Raw genomic sequence first — 21903 nt, 5'->3', positions numbered from 1 at the left:
GTATGTTCCCAGTTGTTTCACTAGCCTGAGAACCTAATTATACACAAGACAGTGTTGGTGGGGGTGCAGAGATGCAAAGGTGACAGCGACATGCTCTTTGATATATTTAACTGGCTAAGACTCAGGACTCTACAAGTAAGGTAAGATTATTTTCCCATTTTACAGAGGAGGAAACTGAGGAACAGAAAGGTTAATTAACTTGCCTAAAGTGACACAGCTAAGGGGCAGGGCTGTGATTTGAATTCAAAGCTCACACTTTTAATCTATGTGCTATAGGGTTTCTCATACGTAAATAACAAATACTATATGATAGAAAGTGGAAAGTAATGGGCCAGTAGCAAAGTACAGCTAAGTTATTCTGGGGGTTGTGGGCAAGGAAGAATTACTTTAAGGCATCAGGGAAGACCTCTTATAGTAAAATGCAGTAGCTCTGAACCTTAAAATAAATAGACTTTTGTGGTTATATGGAGGTTGAGGGCAATGATTTACAGGGACAACAGTAGTAGCCTAGAGGCAAGAAAATGTGATCAGTGTATAGGAATGAATGAATAATCCAGTTCACTGGAAAAGTAAAGGATTCAACATGGGAATACAAATTTATCTTTCATTTTATATTTAAAATATTTCTCCTGTTTAATTTTATGGGCATACACAGATTTAAGTAGCACCACATTGCCTGTTCACACTAGGCCCACCCCATCTTAGGGTCTGCCCCTGACTTAGGCTCTGCCCCTGTCTTAGGTCTCGCCTCTGGCTTAGGCCCTGCCCCTGTCTTAGGATCCACCTCTAGCTTAGGTCCCAGCCAAGACTTAAGGGTAGGCAGCTACAGTTTGCAAATAATTTGTTTCTCTCCCTCTTGGTTCCAAAAGGAACTCAGCACATGTTTTCACGCTGTGCAGAGTTTCCTCTTTAGGAAACACTGAAAAAAATTTCAATGTTTATTTTTTAATTTAGTCTTGTACTAGTTTTGATACTTGCCATTCACAGCCTGGATTTATGCTTCCTAGACATTTAAGGTAAGAAATTATGAGCTAGAGCAAAATTTTGTCAGCAGTCCTTCCTAATTTAACAATTCACAATATCCTTACATTTTCTTCACAATATTACTACCTATATTAGCTTTGTTATTATAATTACTGCTTCTTTAGTAGTTTTGTTTGAATAGGAAGATGTGACAAAAGCACACATTCCAGTCAAGAAATAATAGTTTGTGGCACTTAAGTAAAAGAGGCTTAAATTAGTCCAAAATGAAATATCAAAATTACAAATCAGATTTGGCAGCATGATCAACACAAAAACTACAATCAACTGAAATAAAGAAGTTAATGTTTTGCGAAAATTATAATTCACACAACTATATTCAGATGAGAACATATATGCTATCTCAGGACATATCTCCTTAAAATACCACTTAAGAAACCTAAATGATAACAGTGACCATTATGTAAATAAGACTATACAAAGCATTGGAGTTTCCATAATAAACTGTGCCAATAAAATTTTAAAGTACAATATGTGTTTTGCCTGATGTATAGACAACATTTTCTGTTTGGTGTGGAAAGGGAAATAATTTAACCGATAATTTGTATGATACTTATACTCCCTTTATTCTTTTCTTTCCCCCTTGCTTCTCCTGATTTGCAAAATATTTTTAAAAAGTAAATAAAAAATACATCTTACATCAATCATTAATAAGACAAGTAGAGATATGCTAACTATAGTTTTATACACTAAATACATTTATTGTCTGTGGTTTGTATAGTATTGCTTGAAACATAAGTATTGCTTTGTTATGAGGAACCTAAGATGAGCTTTATAAAGCATTAAAAAATTATGATTCCTTTCTATAACTAGAATGGTAGAGTAAAAAGGAATGTGGGCCATAAACTTCTGTGTAATTATTTTACCTCTTTATTTTTATATAAATAAAATGATATGATGACAGAAAAAAAGTCTCAACACATTTTACTCTCTATAAACATATACCCTTTCTAAAACAAGCTAGAAACTGCATTGTATTCCAGTAGCATAAATACTCATCGGATTTCCTAAATGGCTTCATAAAATACAATGAATGTTTCCTAAATAGTTTCATAAAATAATTCTCAGTCAATGGTTGCTGATTTTCAATGTAATTATATTCCCTTTATGTTTGTACTCATATTTAAATATTACCAACTGAGATTATATAAAAAAATATAATTGGTGTAACATCTGCTCCTTATGGAAAATAAAACATATTATTTGAGGTTGTGTAATCTAAATTTTGGGCAGGGGAAAAATTTCCACTATAAAATATCATCATATAACTCATGTATTAAAATGGTCCTGTATAATATGACCCTGTATAAATATTATTTATACAAGAAAGTATAATCAAAAAGGCAAAAAAAAAAAGCCCAGTCTTATAATGTTAACCTTTTTTTTAGAATATGTAACCAAGATTAGACACAGTAAATGGTCTGGTCGTTTCTACTATAAAGTACCAGTAGAATTTGGATGACACCACTCTTTTCTGGTTCTTAGAACAATTTATGATGAATCACACTCATGTGAAGATCTGCAGTCAGATTGCTGTACAAGATGGACTGAAATGGTGGTGAAGTAGTTGAAAGGTTCATGGGAGAGAGCCCAGCAATCATGGAGGTCATGGATAGAGCCCAACGACCGGAGGGAAATATTAATAGCTCCAAGTTGTCCCATTCTTCCCAATATTCTGCTACTCCTAAGTTCTTTCCATTACAGAAATACACAGAATTCAGCATTAATACTTCTGTTCAAACAGTGGATAATATATATACCCAGACATTGGTTAGATAGCAGTATCTACACTGGTAACTATTTATTAATTCCACACATTAACATGTACGGACTGAAATGGGCTTTTCAAATGGTGCAAAATAATTCTGTTGCTCCCCTTCACAGCCAAACTTCCACATAACGTCTCTACTTCCTCCCATTCTATTCTCTCTGTGGCCACTTGAAACTGCCCTTTGCCTAATATTCCAATGAAAATGCTCTTGTTAATACAATACTGACCTCCATGATGATAAATCCAAGGGTAATATCTGTCCTCACCTCTCCTGGACCCAAAATTCTGGGGACACAGAATGGCACTGGGAAAATGGCTCTAGTAATATCCCTACCACCACATTGTCTGTCCCTTCTCACTCTCTGATAGTTGCTACTCTCCCTTTAACCTGAGTTCTAACATTGGCATCTCTTAGAGTTCAGTTGGTTAATGGTGACCTCATTTATATCTGTAGTCGAGACTTCTGCTAGGAACAACAGATAGCTGACATGTCCAATAGCTGACTTGACATATCCAGTTGGCTTTTTCATAGATATCTTCATAGATAGCTTAAAAATTCACTGTCGATTCTCTTTACCTTGCAAATGTATTTTTCTCTTCCTAGGCATCTCCATTACCCAGAGAGTAATGCCATCATCCAGAAACAAATATAATATTTTCATCTTTGATTCCTTCCCTGGATGCCTGCCACCCATTTGATCTATGTGTCTCTATACTATATTAGTTCTTAGTTTGGTGTCAGTAGCTTCCCTCTAGGACCATTGCTACCACCTAGGCCAGGTCACAATCACCTATTGCCTGTACTACAATCAACATCATCCTAATTGGTCTTACCACTTCCATTCTTTCCTCCAAATAATCTATTTTCCCTTGTAATTGCCATATTGATCTTAAAATGTATAACAAACTAAGGAATACCAAACAATTTTGCGTCTTTCCTTTGCCCTTAAATCCTAACTTATCATGGCTCACAAGTCCCTGCATGGTCTGGTCCCTTTGTATCTCTTGTTACACCAGGCTTATTTCAGACTCAAATTCAACAAGACTGAAAAATAGAGCAGTTATCAAAATGAATGGGAATGTCTTTAATTCCTCACTAAAAAACCAAAGTTTATTAGATTGGGTTAAAAAGATAAATTCTAGCTAAATCCACATATAAGAGAAATGCAAGTAATTTCATATGAGGAGAACTTAGGGTGCAAGGGTGACTTAAAGAGGCGAGATCACCAAAGGCCATCACGTTCCTCTAATAGAAGTTTAGGGGAGTTGTTGCACAGGGAAGTGATGCATCCAACTGATGGAACCATTATGCAACTAAAAGGGGGATATCGACATACTTGAACAGAAGCAAAGCTGGAGTAAAATATCCTACTTCCCTACTTCTCCTGTGAGATACTTTATGTCCTTATGGCTTAAGCCAGCTTTAATTGGGTCTTTTGTTCCTTTCAGCGGAAAGATTAACTGATGGACCAGGTCATCAACTGTCCACAGAGCTGCATCATTAAGTGTTCGGAGATGAATGTGTTGGATATGTGCTTGAAGGACATGGTGACTTATAAGCACCTTCTAGATGCCGGTCTTCATGTATTTTTAAGGGATCTAGACTTTTTGTCCTGTTTACATTCACTTCTACAGTTGTTAAATCCTATTCTCCAGGTCCTCGTTTGTCCGTGGCTTGGAGGATGACTTCAGCATTTCTACACCATCACTTTTGACTTTATGTCACCCTGCTTAGCTGCATAGAAAGGCATAAATAAAGTGAACTGGCTTACCTCTAGACCTTATTTTCCTCATCGGTGATGAGAAAATGGATACCATGACAGGTCCCTGTTTTTCTTACTAAATGTTGGGGAATGGACCCAGCCTAGCAAATCATTGCCAAAGAAGTAAAGTACATTTGGGGCAGCCAAACTAGCAATTTATCATCTGCCAGAAGTCAGTCTTGGCAATGGAACAAAATTTTTCTTTTTTTGAAGATGACATTTTGATGCTATTCAAATAGTATGTTCTGTCACTGGGGTTAGTAAAAGAGTCATGTAAACTTTGGTTGCTTGGTGACCAATTCTATTTTTAGGGGGGAAGATGAAACTCCTTAAAGGCCCAGGACAATCTCCAACTAAATTGGTCAAATTGTTTAACCTCCTCCATTATTTTGATTTTAAAATGATTATTCCATTTCCTTCTTGACTGAAGTCTATATGGAAGCTGCTTAAGAGTTAAAGGGAGGCTTCATCTTATTCTTTGAGTATATAAGACAAAAGTAATGTCAAGAAAACATTTCTTTATCCAAGTCAAGGTTAGGATTTGGTGCAAGTCAGGAATCTGGAATGTATCACTTTAAAGAAAGAGCCACTTCATCCCTCCCCTTCCACTCCATGTCGAGGGCAGTTATGCAAGTGACCAGAGGGGACAAAAGTGAAGCAAAGTGTTTAATTCTCTTTCTCAGTCCCCAGAGGAAGCTGGCTCTCTCTCTTCTCTTATCACTCCTCTCTTCTCCACCGTTGTCAACTGCTGCTGCTTTTGCTGATCCAACAAACTCCAAAGCCTACTTGGAGTCAATCCATTTAAAACAGGATTCAAACTTCTATAGTAAGTAGTGGAGAAAAGCTTTCATTGGAATTTTGAAAAATTAAAGATTATAAAAATAGTCATATTGTATTTAATATTTAACAAAACTTAGTTATCCTTGTAACAACTATGAAATAATATGAAATAAAGAACAAATCAGATTTAGTTTTTGATGCAATTTTTCCAACAGTTGGAAGTGTGTAAGGGCTGTATTAGTTTTCTGTGTTACAAATTATGACAAACTAAGCGGCTTAAAACAATACCCATTTGTTAGCTCACACCCCTGTAGGTCAGAAGTCCTACCCAGTGGGCTTGGCTGGGTTTTATGCTCGGGGTCTCACAGGGCCAAAATCCAGGTGTCAGCCAGGCAGGGAGGGCTCTTTCTGGAGGCTCTGGGCAAGAATCTGCTTCTGAGCTCAGTCAGGTTGTTGTCAAAATCAGAGTTCCATGTGGTTTGGGGGCTGAGGTCCCATTTTCTTGCTGTCAGACAAAGGCCTCTCTAAGCCTTTAGAAGCCACAATATTCCTTGTCACATTGGCCCCCTCTATCTTCACAGAGCAACAGAGCAACAAATCCTTGCAGTCTCAATTTTTCCGACTTCCCCTTCTACTATAAGCCAAAGAAAACTGTCAGCTTCTAAAGAGCTCCTATGATTAATTAGACCCACCCAGCTAATCTCCCTTTTGCCATACAAATAACATAATCATGGGAGTGATATCTCATCATAGTTACAGATTCCATCCATATTCAGGAGGAGGGAATATTAACAAGGGCAAAGGTCATCTTTAGAATTCTGCCTACCACAGGACATTATTCATGTAATATTTAACATCTGCAGTAAACCCATAATAAGTCAAATTGAGGGCATTGCCAGTCTTCCCAAGGGTGAATATTTTAATCCTGTGATGTTAAAATTATTGATCTTTGAAGTCCATATCAGGTCATGATCTTTGTTCATTTTCACTTCTTCAGTGGCTGGCATGTCTGACTTTTCACGTCTTTTTTTGTTACTGGCTTTGTTAGGGATTCCACTATTTCTACATCATTTTTGACTTCTGGAAGCTCTACGTCTTTGGCAAGATGTGCAGTTTAATTTCATGATCAATTTGTATATGTTTTATTGGGTTCCATACCATATCCTCCAGTCAATGAGAGATCAGTGGGTAAAGATGCTTGGAGCTGTCATGTGAGACATTAGGAGCTCATCTACGGAATGAGGCAGCTGGGATCAGAACTCAGTCTGGTTCTCAAAACAGTCATCCATTATTATTTTAAGCAATTGTCTATTATTGTCCATTCTTACCCCTCACTCTGTTTAGAATGATAGTCCTTAATTTTCCTTCCTGATAAAGTTCTATCCATTTTTTTAAGACTGGCTTAAATTTCTCTTTCCTGGAGAAACCTACTCTGACCCACTCTCGTCTCTCTCTCAGTCACACTCTGGCATGACCGATTCCTTTCCCCAGGCAGGTCCTGTAGCCTCTGGCCCAAAGAGCTATTATAGTCCTTGGCTGACTGTGACCAACAAATTAATGTTTTACATCTCAGCTAAAAGAGAAACATCACCCATAAGGGAGCATGTCTTAATTATTTTGAACTGTAAGTACAGAGGGTGCCAAAGAAATGTATTCTATACACATTTTAAGAAAGGAAAGCTGTATTAAAATTGTAATACTCAGTATATACTGATAACAAAATACGAATACAAGTCACATTTGACTTCTGCAATTACAAGAGGTGCTCAAAGTGGTTACCATCAGTGTCCAGACACTTCTGATTACGGTGAACTACTGCTTGAGCAACATTGACCAAAGTCTCCTCTTGTATACATTTTTTTGGCATCCCCAGTATCTAGCTTAATTACTAACACATAGTAAACACTACATAAATGTTAATATATTCTAGAGAAATGGTATAGGTTTAAGGCAAATCAGCAGTTCTCAACTAGGGATGAGTTTACCCCCTTCCCCTTCATCCCCGTCAAAGACTTTGGTCAATGTCTGAAGACATTTTAACTGTTACAACTTGTGGGGGAGGGGGAGGAATGCTGCTGGATCGAGGCATGAAGATCAGGGATGCTGCTAAATATCCTGCAATGAACAGGACAGCTCCCTACTCACACCAAAAATATCTAGCTCCAAATGTTAATAGCGCTAAGGTTGAGAAAACCTGAGCTAGAGAACATGCAGAGTCAAACCTTGGATCCTTGGCTATGGAGACAAAACAAGGAGAGAAGTGAGAATTGTGGAATTTCTTGCATTTCTTTAATCACGAAATTTAAGGAAGCCAAGACCATATTGGAAAACTGACAAAAGTTAATGTCTGGGTCAAAATTTTTACTGTTCATACACTCAACACTCATGGTCACCCTGGCAACAAGAGCTGCTATTACTGTAAAGGCATAATGACAAGAAAAGTACACAGTACTTGCAAGTGGGGGGTACCCTTGCTGTGGTTAGTTTCACTGGAGAGAAGAGGAGTTTGGAAGTAATTTGTGCCTTAGACAAAAACAACAAAAACCCCCACAAAATCTATGAAAGAAAAGAAGAATGTGACACCTTTGAGAAGGATAACTTGAATGTATGTGCCAGGGAGTGTGTCTGTATGTTGCTGACATGTTGCTTCTCCCACTGACTCTGGTCAAGTGAGCGCCGGACAGTCATTCTCAAAGGGGCTCCCGGCACTGCAGCACCAGCCAAGAAATGCAGGTTCTCATGTCCCATCCCAGACCTACCGAATCAGGAACTCTGGGGATGAAGCTTAGCAATATATATTTTAACAAGTCCTCCAGGTAATTCTGATACATGCATGTAGGTAATAAATAATATACTTTCTTATCAAGTTTCCTCACGTGTTCTACTCATTGACATCATGGCCTGGAACGAGCTCTAGGCCAGGAAAGGTTCACATCACTGATGCCCTGTGTAGGACAGCTGGGGTTTGAAGCTATCCAAGCTGTTTCTTAGGCTATTTGTCATGCATTGCCATAATACTCTACCACAACCTTTGTGGTCCTTTGCATATAAATCCACTGAATCCAGCAGCACCAATACAGTAGACATTATCAATCTGCTTTTAAAAGTGAGGAAACAGCCAAAAGAGATTAAGTTGCCTGAGGTCATGCAGCTAGTAATTGTTGAGGTAGGAATAGAATCTAGGCCTTCAAAGCCCGACATATTCTCTGTACTATGAAACAGTTCATTTCTTGGGTACCCTGGCCATTTCTTTATTAGGCAATAATCAACTTCCTTTAATTAGATTTCCTACTAATCCTTTATTTTGTAAGAAAACAAGGAGCCTATTGTCACAGAGTATGCTGCAACATAGGTATGATTTTATAGTTTGTTTTATTAAGAATTACAGATTACATAAAACATTGTGTTAGGGCTGAATCTACTTAAGTCAGAGAACGTTACTTCTATTTCATTTATAAATATTAATAATTATGTGTGAGAGAATAAAGTTGCTAAAGGTTTCAGAATAGTACATAAAAGTACTGGGATGAATTTAACTAGTGTACGCCTTTTTCTGTCTTCTAGTCTTTGTAGAAGCTTGGCAAGGAAATTTAGAACTTGTTCTGAACATTTTAAAAATAAAATTTCTTTTTTTCAGTCCTAAAAATGAGTCATATCAGAACCCCATTTTATCTTTATTTTTTTGTAAAAATATAGGGACTCCAAGTACCTGGTGGAATGGGAATAAAAGAGACTTGGAAGAAGGTTCTTTTGCAAATGTCATATGGAAAACAGATATTTTAATATCATGCAGATGATAGGGGAATTTCTGATAAGCTTTTGGGTTACACCAATTAAATAGAGATAAAGGATAACAACGTGGTGGAAGAAAACAGTGGGCAAAGATTTGTGAGGAGGGTTTCATTCTCCTAGGAGAGTACCAAAGAATTTCAAAAGAAATGTCATGAAGAAAAGTCAACAAATTCAAACTACTTTTTCTTATTTGCCTGAAAGACTCCAAATTAAATGTGCCAAAAGTACAATTTTCTTTTGCAGAAATACAGTCCATGGGATATTGTTTTTCTCAAGAATTACTACAGATAAATAGATTAAAAAGATGTGGTACATATACACTGGAATATTTTCAGCCTTCAAAAAGAAGAAAATCTTGCCATTTGTGACACAAATGGAACTTGAGGGTATTATGCTAAGTGAAATAAGTCAGACAGAGAAAGACAAAACCTGAATTTCACTTATATGTGGAATCTAATAAACAAAATGAGAAATACCGGAATTCACAGATACAGAGAACAGATTGGTGGTTGCAAGAGGTGGGGTGGGGCATGGGCAAAACAGGTGCAAGGGGTCAAAGGTATAGACTTCTAGATATAAATTACATGAGTCATGGGAGGTAATGTACAGCACAATTCTATAGTTAATAATACCGTACTATATATTTAAAAGTAGCTAAGAGAGTAAATCTTAAAAGTACTCATTGCAAGAAAAAAATCTGTAAGTATGTGTGGTGATGGAGGTTAACTACACTTATTGTGGTGATCATTTCACAATATATACAAACATCAAATCATTATGTTTCACACCTGAAACTAATATATGTCCATTATATCTCAACTGAAAGAAAAACAGCTACGACATACCAGTGACTCGAAGTCTATCTGTACCAACCACAGCTTCCTCCTCATCTACAGTAAACAGTGGCTTGCCTTCCTTGGATTTGATCTGAAACTGTTGACTCTGGACTTCTACCATTTTGGGACCTGAAGGATTAATTAAAACAGTTTATTATAAAGCGTTTACAATATGCAGTGTCATAACCTCTATTTTTACACATGCCATGTCACCAAACAATACCAAATTACTAAACATTTAGGATTTGTTACTAACACTTTTTTTGATACTGTGACTAAATTTTGTAAGTTCTAAGCCTAAATCTATTATATCATTAAAATTCATTTATGTCAAACCTGTGCTAATCTATATCAAATACATCTATGAATAAACTTTTTTTTTAACTGAGCCATCCTGCCACCTGCTGGCAGCTCAGTGGCTGCTCAGCTTGGGCCAGGACTCGAACTGCTGTTGCTCAGAGCTCAAACTCTTGAGTGAGCTCTTAACCAACTGAGCCACTCAGCCGGCCCTGAATAAATTTTTTAAAAATTAATTTTTTTCAGGTTTTTAAAACTTGCCCAAGATAATATACTCATATTATTTAAATCTGTATTATTTTGACTATTAACCAACTAAGAATTTTATATTCTAAAATGTGAAATTTGGGAAAGACCATTTTATGAATGGCTCACTTTAATGGCCAAAATTAACCCAGAAAATGAGTCCTATTCAGATTCTCTCCTTTGCCCCAGTCCTCAGAGGATGTCACCATGGAAACAGACATCACCATGGAAAAACACCCTCAAACTCCTGCCCATCCCTTTCACCTAAGGCATTTTTGTCTTCTTCACTCCTTCTTTCTATTTCATTGACAGAGGCAGCCCTTTCTCCTCCAAGCTTAATTCTTTCATGTGAGCTCTAGACCCATTGCCTCCCAAATCATTACTGTATTCAGCAAATGTTTAATGGGTGTGGGCCAGCCAAGTGGCACGTTGGTTAGGAGCTGGCTTGGGATGCCAGCTCTGAGCAGCAGGGCCCCGGGTTCAGATCCCACATGAGAGCTAGTGATGCTGCACCCTCTACAGCTAAGATGGTGAACAACAGTTCGACCTGGAGCTGGGCTGCCACGAGTCACTGGTGACGGCGTAGGTTGCAGTGGGGCTGGCCGGCAGCGGGTGTGAGCTTTCATGAGCTGCCGTGAGCTGCTGTGAGCAGCTGTCCAATGGCTGGTGAGCAACTGCCTCAACTGGGAAGAGCACAATGATAATACCAACATGGAAGCGATGTTCTCCACAACTAGACTGAAGAACAAAAGGACAGCAACTTGTCTGTTCCCCTTTCCTGATTCCCCAGCACTGTTCCCTCCCCCAGTTCCCCAATAAAATCTTAAAAAAAATGTTTAATGGGTGCTACTAGGAGCCAGGCATTAGTGATAAATACTGTGTCCTCATGGAGCATATGAGATCTTGTTCAATTTCTCTCATCCATACACGTGGGTTCTCATCATTTTATATTTCATCATTTCTCTTTGTGCTTCCAGTCTTTCAGAGACCAGAAGCATAAGAAATGAATCTCTCTAGGACCCAGCTTTCAGCATGTACTTAAGGAACTACAAGTGTTGCATGTTAGTTTTATAGTCTGATTTAGAAAAGAAGTTTACTGAGAAAATGAATAGCTTACAGTTTTTGTGTATGTGTCTCTGTGTCCCTGACAGTACTCATTAAAGCTGATGGATACCTGCTAGAAATTAAATAGGAGCTTTTTAGTTAGTACATTAATCCATTTTGGACTTGGTCACCAACATATTCTTATGCTATTTCATTCATTTGTACCTCAAAACTCTTCAATCATTCTTCATTTAAGTGTGTGTGTGTGCATGTGTGTGTGTGACTTATAAAGTAGAACTCTATGTTTTATCTTCTTTCTCTTAAGGAAGCCTACATTAATTTTTTTGTAGTTGCCTATATTTTTGCTCTTCTGAGCTTTCACCCAGATTCAGTCACCCAGTAATTCAGTGTCAGCATTTACCTCTCTGAGTCACTGATACCTTACATATTTATCCTTTAACCACTGATTTGCATTGAATGATGAATATGAAGTTATTTTAGTTTAAAATTGAGAAGAAGAAAAAACTGGAGTAATTTATCCAGTAAGGATTCAAAGAGTTTTGCTCATTGGAGTTCATATAACACTTTTAGGAGGCTTTGTTAAATGAAAGGGGTTAAACTAAATGACATCTTTTCTGTAACTACTGTTTCATACACACTGATGAACTCTTCAACAAATAAGTTTAGTTGCATCATTTTTATCAGTAACAAAGCCACATAAAGACTTGCTTAAATCAAAGAAAATGCAGGAAAGTGAGTCTATTCCATTCAACACAAACTTATCACATTTTTTTTAATGTTCAAGGTTCCATGCTACGAACTGAGGATATATAAGCAAGTGAGATGTAGCTCAGAACTTAGGAGTTCATAGTCTGTAGAAGAAAAAAGCATATAAACCCAATTACAGGACAATTTTATAAGAGCCATGATACATGCATGGCCAGTACTCAATGAGAACCCTGACAAAGAATTCATGGTCCATCCTTGAGGGTTCAGATGATGTCTGAGCTGACCTCAAAGAAACAGTTTATGGTTCCCTGATGAAGAGAGAAGGAGGCACTCCAGGGACACGGAACACTCCAGGTAAAGGCACAGAGGTGAATAAAATTTCATCTTCATTTTATTAAAATATATAGACATTGAATGTTAAATTTAAATATGTTTTTCCAGAAGAAACTGTTCTTCAATGATAAAAAGCACATAATCACAGGGAGAATCATCTCTTAAAACAGTTGAGTTTGCTATTCATCTTTTAACTTCTATTAATATTCTGCGAGTTTTTATAACCTAGCTGGACCTGGATTAGAGATGAGCAAATAATCTTTTGCAGCAGAGTTCTTTAAGAAATAGAATTTAAATTGTATTTTGGTGATTAATAAAAAGGAGCTATCTGGTAAAATAAAATTTGTAATGAGAGGCTTCAGTACAAAGAAGGAAATAAAAAGAGAGAATAAATATAGTAAGGTTTTATGATCTGATGGATTAAGTTTATGAAATTGGCTTAAGGGTTTTTCTGGTGAAAATATAATCAAATTCTTCCTGACATGCAGTATACCTCATTAACAGCCTTCCCGGCCCCACTACGATAGCTTGAATTTAACATTCCATCATGTAAAATCAAATATCAAACCCTGCGAACCCATCTGAGCATAACTTGCGTACTCCTGGATGGGTCTTCTTTTTAAGCTAACCAGAATTGTTATTTGAAAGCAAATTAAAATTTGCTTTTGCAAATTAAAAACCATATTATGATTATGATTCGATATATTTTAGTTCAAAGATTTGAAATGCTAGCTATTAGTGCTTGCTTTTCAGTGCTTGACTACTTTTGGAATTTAAGACTTTTGGTTTTGATTGTACTGTTTGCCAACTTTAACAGTGGCTTAGTAATAAACAATTATTCATTTAATTAAAAGGGATTAGTTTGACTAGTTCACATAAATTACATTTTCATATACAGATTAGCTAAATTTAGCTTCTTTCAGGAAGTGCGAGGCTGGAATGACTGTGGTTGTGGGTAGTCATTTACTGAAAATAATCTTGGATTTGTTGAGCTGAGTTGTATTTCCTAGTTTAGGGTTGTCAGTACAACCCGGGCTTTCGAGCCAAAGGTTTAGCAGAAATCACTAATTTTAACAGTCTATTAGGCCTGAAACACTAAGGTTAAAACTCAAGATTTGAGGCCAACAGTTTAAACCAAAGTAAGTCCAATGGGAAACTTTTTTTTTTTTAGTACATTCCTTGTTGTCAAAAATAGTCAAAAATAGGAACCATGTTTGCCACAGCTAGAACAGTTACTGGCATGCCATAATTTAAGGAAATCTGATTAGAGAGCGGGAGGGTTAGTGGAAACAGGCCTGGTTGAGACAAACAAGTACTGGGGTCATTCCTGGTTAGGCTTTTCTACTAACTAGCTGTGCATTCTTGAGCAAATTCACTTTTCAGAGCATCAGTTTCTTTCATCCATGAAACTGGGCATAGATTTATATTATCTCTAACTCCATTGCATGCTATATGAAAATCCATTTAACAAAAAATTAAGTGAGGAAATAAGTATTTGTATTAAGTCATTTTTATAAGGCTATAAAATGAATCTTTTAGCTTTTTAAGTCCTAAGAAATAATTACGTATTTTTATGTTATTAATTACTCGACAGCATATAGAAACTAACACACAGGCATTCAATGTTTGTTGAATGAATGACAAAAGATGGTCAAAAATTCCTCAAACATTTAAAAGCCAGTCAAAGAATTTTAAGAAATGATGGTAAATATAAATCATAATACTATATAGTTAATCAAGAACACATGATTTGATTTAGACAAGTCTGAAAAATGTGTGGACTGGATAAACTCAGGTTCAGCTCTAGATCCACTGAGAATTTCTTAGTGATTAAACAACCTTCTAAGCAAGAGAGACATACAATTCATTATTGAGAATAAGTAATAAAGATGAAAACAGAACATAAAATATGGCGTTCTTGTATCAGTATTATAAAAAGGAATCATCAGGTTAATGTATGGCTATAGTTTCCAGTGTAACATTATTGTTTTGTAAAAACAGCCATTAAAAAAGAGAAACACTGAAAGTGACCAGTTTGTGTTGGCAGTACACGTCTCATCTATTTTCCCATAATCAACAGAGCCCTCCAATTTCTTAGGTTTAGCAAATCTGTGGCATGTTGATAGCATACAGGATGTATACACATCCCTTTCACCAGCTGGTTTGCCCTATGGTTATTGCTTTCATCTATATTCTTTCTCTCTAATCCTTTTTCACACTGTGCAAGACCCTATGTGACCTCCCTCCCATCTGACCTTATTTTCTGGTCTTAGCTGATTGGATGGATGTGCATAGCTGACCCCAAGGGCAGCTGGTTGAACAGATTAGGTGGGGCAATTAGAGATACTTTGTTTTAGAATTCGTGAAATTGAAGACTGAGTTATTGGTGTTGAGAAGTACAGCCCATCAGATGAAGAGCCAGAGAGGTCCTGGAGGTCCCAGAGAGTTAGAACTGAGGTGGTCATAATACCCAAGGGAAAAGATGGGCAAGTATACACTGGAAAGGAGGGCTACATGGGAGAAGGAGGGAGGGGGTGAAGAGAGGGATGGGAAGAAGGAGGGGGGAGAGGAAGAGGGAGGGGAAGGGATGGAGGGGAAGAAGGGGGAAGGAGAGGCAGCGAGAGGGAGGGAGAGAGAAAACTTTTAGCTGTTAGCCCCTGATCACTGTTCTTTTGAGGCCAACTACTTTGGTTCCTTTACTTCGATCTCTGGGAGGTTCTTTTGCATCCTGCAATAATCATTATGTTTCTTATACTACCTTGGATGGTCCTCTGTTTCTTGGAATCAAAATTACTTTAATTAAAATACTTCAGACTGTCTCCTCACCCCCCACCCCCATGCTAACTATTCTCTGTGGTCAACACAGCATGATATTTAGGAAATTCACACTTTGATGGCTCATAAATAACTTTAAATTCTTCAGAAGAAAAACAAACCTATCCACTCAGCACACTGGTCATGGACCACGCCTATGCAAAGCACAGTGATGGAGCTGGACTCACCCACTTTCAATCTGCCTGTGACATTTCCTTCCGAGTTTCGTGCACTTACAGTCACATTCTGAGTAGACTGCAGTAGCAGAGAAGAGTCCTAGGAAGGGATTTACAGAATTAGCCAAATATACAGTATTTAAAATCTAAACACCATATCTTTATATTTGTATATAAATTTAAGATTTATATAATTTCTCCTGAGTCACAGGTCCATGCTCCTATAAATTTGTTTTTATAAAATTATTTTTTAAAGCTTGAATTATAGTATGTTAAAGAAGTAAATGTATTAACTTTTTTTTCACAAAATATATAATCTCATGGGTTTATAGTGCTTATGTGCACTGGTTACAACGCAGCAAGTCAGTTTTCATAGTGAAGGTCGAAAACAACCAAGTTTTAATGTGTTTTTTTTCTTTTCCAAAGAATTAAAATTTCATTTTTATTATTTATGGCATGATATATTTTAGGAAGATAAATCAGAGAATGGTTAGTTTTTCTATATAAATACCATGTTACTTATTTTTTAAAATGCAAAGGCTTTTCACAATTTTGAAAGAGCTTTTAAAATTTGTTGGGTGTCTACTTTTTTTTTTTTTGAGCTTTTGTTGAAAGATAAAGTGGCTTTATAAACACATTAGCGCTTTCTGCAGTATCAATTCTGAATGGGTGGTTTGTTTTACAAAAGATTGCTTGCTTTTACATAAAGTTTTCTTTCAAAGGAATGCAGTAATTTGGCTCTTGGATTCAGGTGGGTTTATGGTTCACTCAGAGGAAACCAAATATCTTCCAGAGTCATGGGGAATAATGTGAATTTTTCAGAAGGAAAGAAGTTTCAGGAGCATTTTAGAGCTAGCAGGTCAGAAATTGTCTGACTTGCTTTGTGGAAGCAGAGAGATTTATCAGCCTCTCATTCTATCGAACAATGTGACCTTATAGTACTTGTTTTTGCATTATCATAAAATAACTAGCATGATAATAAGACTTAACAATTTACCCACAATTTTAGCATCCATCCTCTCGTTTTATCCTCCCCATTTTGAAGTTGGCACCATTACTCCTAATAGATAGATAAGGAAATTGAGTTCAAAGAGATTAAATTACAGCTCACCCAAAGTCACAACTGTCATAGCAAGTGACAGTTCCATGATGGAACCCAGTCTTTAGATGACAAGTTCCACGCTCTTTTCTAACCATTCTCTGAGAATGGAGGTCAGGGCTCAGGTTAGAGCTGTGAGGTCTACTCTCCCATGCTTAGACAACATATGCTATTCTGGAAACCGCTCTGGTTATGTGATCCAATAGGGACTCTCAAACCCTTCCACTGTAGGGAAGGCTAATTGCTTTCTTAGCCTGTTTTGCAGCTAAGGGGACCCAAGTGACATAATTCTGGTCGAGCTAGATGGAAGCCAGCATCTTCTGGGGGTGGGCTGGGGTTTCTAGGCAAGCTTTTGCTTTCCTGATGAAAAGGATGCATGCACGGGCCCTGCACATCTCCCTGGCCACATGCCTTGGATGTAGCTTAGCAGACATCTAGTGACCATGGGGCAGGCAGAAGGACGGCAAAGATACTGGCCCCAAGGTTGGCGAGTGCAGAACTGACGTTGCGGCTGCCCCTTCTAGCTTCTAGTTATGTGAGAGTAAAAGTTCATCGTTTATACAATACTGGCTAGATTTTCTGTTACTCATAGTTTAAAGCAGAAATGGCTCTGTAACAATATTAACTAAATGATATAAATATTACCTCTATTACTTAACAAAAGCTCTTTTATTGAATTGCACTTGCTCTTTAATCTACATTTTTGATAAGTACCTGAAAACAATCAACGGGTACATTTTTCAAAAATTGCCATGTCTATTGTGAAGTATGTGGCATTTCCAATTTCTAGGTGAGGAAGCTGAGATCCAAAGCTTGTCTGTCAATGAGTTTTTCAGTTTTCATAATTAGCTAGTGATATCCTTTAGAAAAATTTTATGCCATTTATAGGATGATGGCAAGGCAGAAAGAAACATTTGATGTTTCCATTCATCTGAATTGAATTCTGACTGTATTTATTGGATATAAACAATGTATCATTCAACACTATATTTAGCTTTTGGAAGTAGATAAAAGAGCCACAGGACATGACATCTTTTCTCTAGAATGTGTGACCTAGATAAGGAGCTATGAGAGAGATGCATAAAAAGGCAATTAACAGTGTAAGGATGTGTTGGTAGGGCCCAAATATAGGCCACGATTGCCTTAAGAGTTTTTAATAGTCCCCTTTCGTCACTTCATACATGGACATAATTAGCTACTTCAAATTTGAATTAATATGGGAATGGCAGAGGTTTATTTAGTCATTGAAGCAGCATGTGTATGTGAACAAGTCTGCCAAACAATCTGTGGAAAAATTATATCTATTGGCATAAAGTTATTCATAATATTCCCTCACCGTTCTTCGAGTGTTTGTAGGATCCTTACTAGTGTTCTCTCTGCCATTTCTGATGTTGGTCCTTTCTGTCCTCTCTTTGTAATGATTAGTCTGGTTAGAGGTTGATCAATTTGTATTGATCTTCAAAACAGCCAGCTTTTGGTTTCATTGATTTCTCTTTATTGTTTTTGTTTTCCATTTTTTTGATTTCTGCGTTTTACTCTTTCATTTCTTCTCTTAGGTTTGGTTCCATCTGTTCTTCTGTTTCTAGTTTCTCAAGGAGTGTGCAGAAGTCATTGATTTTCTTTTTTTCTAATATGGACATTTAGTACTATATGTTTTCTTCTAAAGCACAGCTTTAACCACATCCCCCAAACTTGATATTTTTTAATTTTTAATCAGTTGAAAATACTCTCTAATTTTTCTTTTTATTTCTTCTCTAAACCATGGATTATGTATCAATGTTTAATTTCCAAATATTTGGAACATTTTCAGATATTTCTGTTACTGTTTTTATTTATTATTATTATCAAATTTATTGTGGTCAGATAACCTATGTTTATGATTTGAATACTTTTAAATATACAGAGATTTGTTTTATAGTCCAAAATATGATCTTGATGATTATCTGTTGTACATTTGAAAATAACTTGTATTCTGTTGCAGGGAGTACTATGTAAATGTTAATCATATCAGGTACGCTGATAATGTTGTTCTGTTTTCCTATATCTTTATTGATTTTCTGTGGATTTGTTTTATCAGTTATTGAGAAAGGGCTGTTGAAATCTTTGACTATAAATGTGGATAATTCTATATTTTTCTTATATTTCTATCAGTTTTTGTTATATGTATCTTGAAACTCAATTTACTTTCTTTAAAATCCCAGGTGTTATACTTTTTATCTCTAGAAGATTCATGTGGTTTCTTTCTGTCTTTCCATCTTTCATGTCTCTACTTAAGATGTTCATGCTTTCCTTGCCCTTTGTGCCCAGATAGAACACAGTTTTCTTGAGCTTTGTCCTGGGACACAGTAAGTCACTTGGAATAAGTATGATACTTTCAAGACTTCTTGTTTAGCTTTGTTATATGGGACAAGAGCAGCATTTATTTTAATAATAATAATAAAATAAATGCTGCTCTTGTGCCACTCCTGAGCTAACACCTTCCTGACATTCTACCTGATGCTCCATGACCTGTGATGTTTTCCCACACTGGCTGATGGGAATATGAGCTGTTCCCAAACCTGTGTGATCGCCCTTCTTCTGTCCCTGTTGAGTGGTTATTTAATCAGTCTAAGGGAGCTTCCTCTCACACACATGCACTGACAAGGACGTATGTATAGGCTCAGTCTGGGGGGTGGTGAAGGTAGGGTGAACTCCCTGCAATCTCTGGAGCTGTAGGTAGGTGACAGCTCCCTCCATTATGAAACTCTGTGAACTTTGGGTGGGCTGGTTTTCCCTGGACTACCAACCTACCTCCTTAACTGAGGGAGATTACCTGCCTCTGCAATGGTCCCCCTCAGCCAACATAACTCTGTGGGCTGGGGGTAGGGTGGGTGGGGGAAGGCTAAGTTCTAATATTTGAATTCTTTGTTTGCATCTAACTTCCCTTTTTACAAAAGCTTATGTTAATTTCCCATGTTTCTATACAACAGCGCTGGTTAATGCAGTGAAATGCCATCATGACTGATGTACATGTAAGTGTATTATCTGAATAAGCTCACAGAATCAAGCTCATACAGATATATCAGCCTGTGATATCCCAGGACACTTGCCTGCTCCTACTGTCAACTGAGCTATTACCAGAAGTAACAGAGTGGTGCCTAATAACTTCTTACATGCTGTGTACTCTCTAGGATCTCTCCATTGCACTCAGTATTTGTAAGTTTTAGATCCTATCACTTTGTAGTTGGTAGTAGAGCTTGGTGATTGTTCTGATGTCTAGTTCAGGAGTGTATGTCATCTCTCTTACAGTGGCCGGTCTTTTGTTACCTTTCTAATTGCCCTAGAATAGCTGGTTCAGACTCTGCATGTAAGAAATACTGACATATCCTTTCATATCTGAAAGATGGGAGGAAAATGAAGACTGTACTCGCCATACAACTGGTGAGTTATAGCTGGATGAAGTTTTAACATTTTATTTAGATTATACCACCTAATCAGTAGTCTAACAAAACACTGATCTCTACTACAAAGTCCATAGCATCATATAAGGAAAAATAGAATATATTACAAAAATTGTTTGACTATATTTTGTGTTTGGCTCTAGTTATAAATTTCATGGAGGTAAATGAAGATAATACTGAGGCAGATTTACTTTTAAAGTCACACAATTATTTAATGGTGATATTTCATCTATTTATGGAGAATCCTACAGGACCTCATCTATAATTAGTATAATTACTACAGAACATATTACTAAGAAACTAATTTCTTTCTAAGCTTGTCAGATAATTTTAAATGCCTCGAAATAAGTATATTTAATTTACTTGCACAAATGGAAAGAAGTTTAGGTTGTTTTTGATAAAGGTTTTAATTACCAAATCTTTTATTATAGTCTAAATTACTGAGGCCCCCAAATTCAAGCTGAATCGCGTGAAAATGGAGTCTGTTTAGAATATCACATCAGAAATAAATTCCACAACCTTAGAGCCAAGCTTTTTATAAAGAGTGTAACATGCATGCGTGCACATGTATATATTCTAAGAACTCTGCTCTGAAATATGCTGAATTTCTGTGCTTAAGCATTCTTTGTTTTTCATAAAACACAAATGATTTAAATGATTCATCATTTTCTTACCACTCTTGAGCGTATTTCTTTGGCATACAATGGGAATAAAAATTCAGATTCTCCTTCCAGGCAAAGCCCATCTTTTGTGACACCCAAGTGACCCATTCCTGTCTGTTAAAAAGATGAGACAACAGAGATTTTGTTATTGGTTTCTTTTTCCTTTCTTCTAGTATCAGCTTAAATTACATGAGCATTTTCATTAATTTCCTATCAGCACTTTTCTGCGTTTCTCTCAAATGCTTTATTTAAAACTTCAGTTGTTTTTATTCAGTATACAGTATTTTATTAAGTCTTACATAAATACAAAGTCCTATTTAGGAAGTACTTATAAGGTTTAAAGTATCTCTTTACCATAAACGCTCAAGATCCTACCCATGTAACAGAAAGAAACTTACCATTATTATTTTAAAATTCTTAAAAATGAAAATGCTATAAAATGTACTCTTTTGGGCTATACAGTTCTATGAGTTTTAATACATGTAAAGAGACAGAATAGTTCCATCACGACCACCCCCAAAATACCCTAAATACTTTTTTAAGGCTTCAAGTGTATCATGTGAGTTCACAAAATAGCACATATTTATTGGGCACTCCTTAAGTGAAAAGCAGTATAGGAGAATGTGGAGCTCTATTCACGGTGTCTTCTTTTAAGGAGTTTCCAGTTATGAAGAATTACCAGAGAAAATAGAAGACAATTCTGGAAATCACCAACCACCATCATGCTACTAAATCTTGTGGGCATTTAAAAGCTTCATTACCTATGCCTTCTCAGCAGCATCCAACACTGAACCTTTTTCTCCTTGAAACACTATCCTCATTTGGTTTCCATGACACTGTGCTCACTTAGCTTTCCTCCTACTTCAGGAAACACTTTCTCGGCCTTGTGCCACATTCATCCTCTTCTACCCAGCCTCACTGCTGGCTTCCTCAAGCTCAGTCCTGGGCCTTTCCCTGGCATTCCCTCTCTAACCATGCCCTCAGCTTCTATTAGTGTGTCAGTGTGCAACACACACCCATTGTTACTTGCAGTTTAGATTCTGTCTTCTGAGTGCTCTCTCTCTCTCTCTCTCTCTCTAT

At 36.8% G+C, this 21903-nt stretch overlaps 1 protein-coding gene across 1 annotated transcript in view; it reads right to left on the bottom strand.

The window, feature by feature from the left end:
• The window catches only part of SGCG (sarcoglycan gamma), a 74353-nt gene that overhangs the window by 21867 nt on the left and 30583 nt on the right, over positions 1-21903 (bottom strand). Inside the window, exons 2-5 of the mRNA XM_019651432.1 lie at positions 20836-20937; positions 15635-15722; positions 9993-10112; positions 7578-7590 (exon numbers count right to left, since the gene is read on the bottom strand). Coding sequence (XP_019506977.1) covers positions 7578-7590; positions 9993-10112; positions 15635-15722; positions 20836-20937 — 323 coding nt within the window. The remainder of the gene's footprint in view (positions 1-7577; positions 7591-9992; positions 10113-15634; positions 15723-20835; positions 20938-21903) is intronic.

The sequence above is a fragment of the Hipposideros armiger genome, unplaced genomic scaffold (genome assembly GCF_001890085.2).
Source record: "Hipposideros armiger isolate ML-2016 unplaced genomic scaffold, ASM189008v1 scaffold_160, whole genome shotgun sequence".
NCBI lineage: Eukaryota > Metazoa > Chordata > Mammalia > Chiroptera > Hipposideridae > Hipposideros > Hipposideros armiger.
Note: the sequence above shows the minus strand (reverse complement) of the source record. Positions and strands in the feature narration are given on the sequence as shown.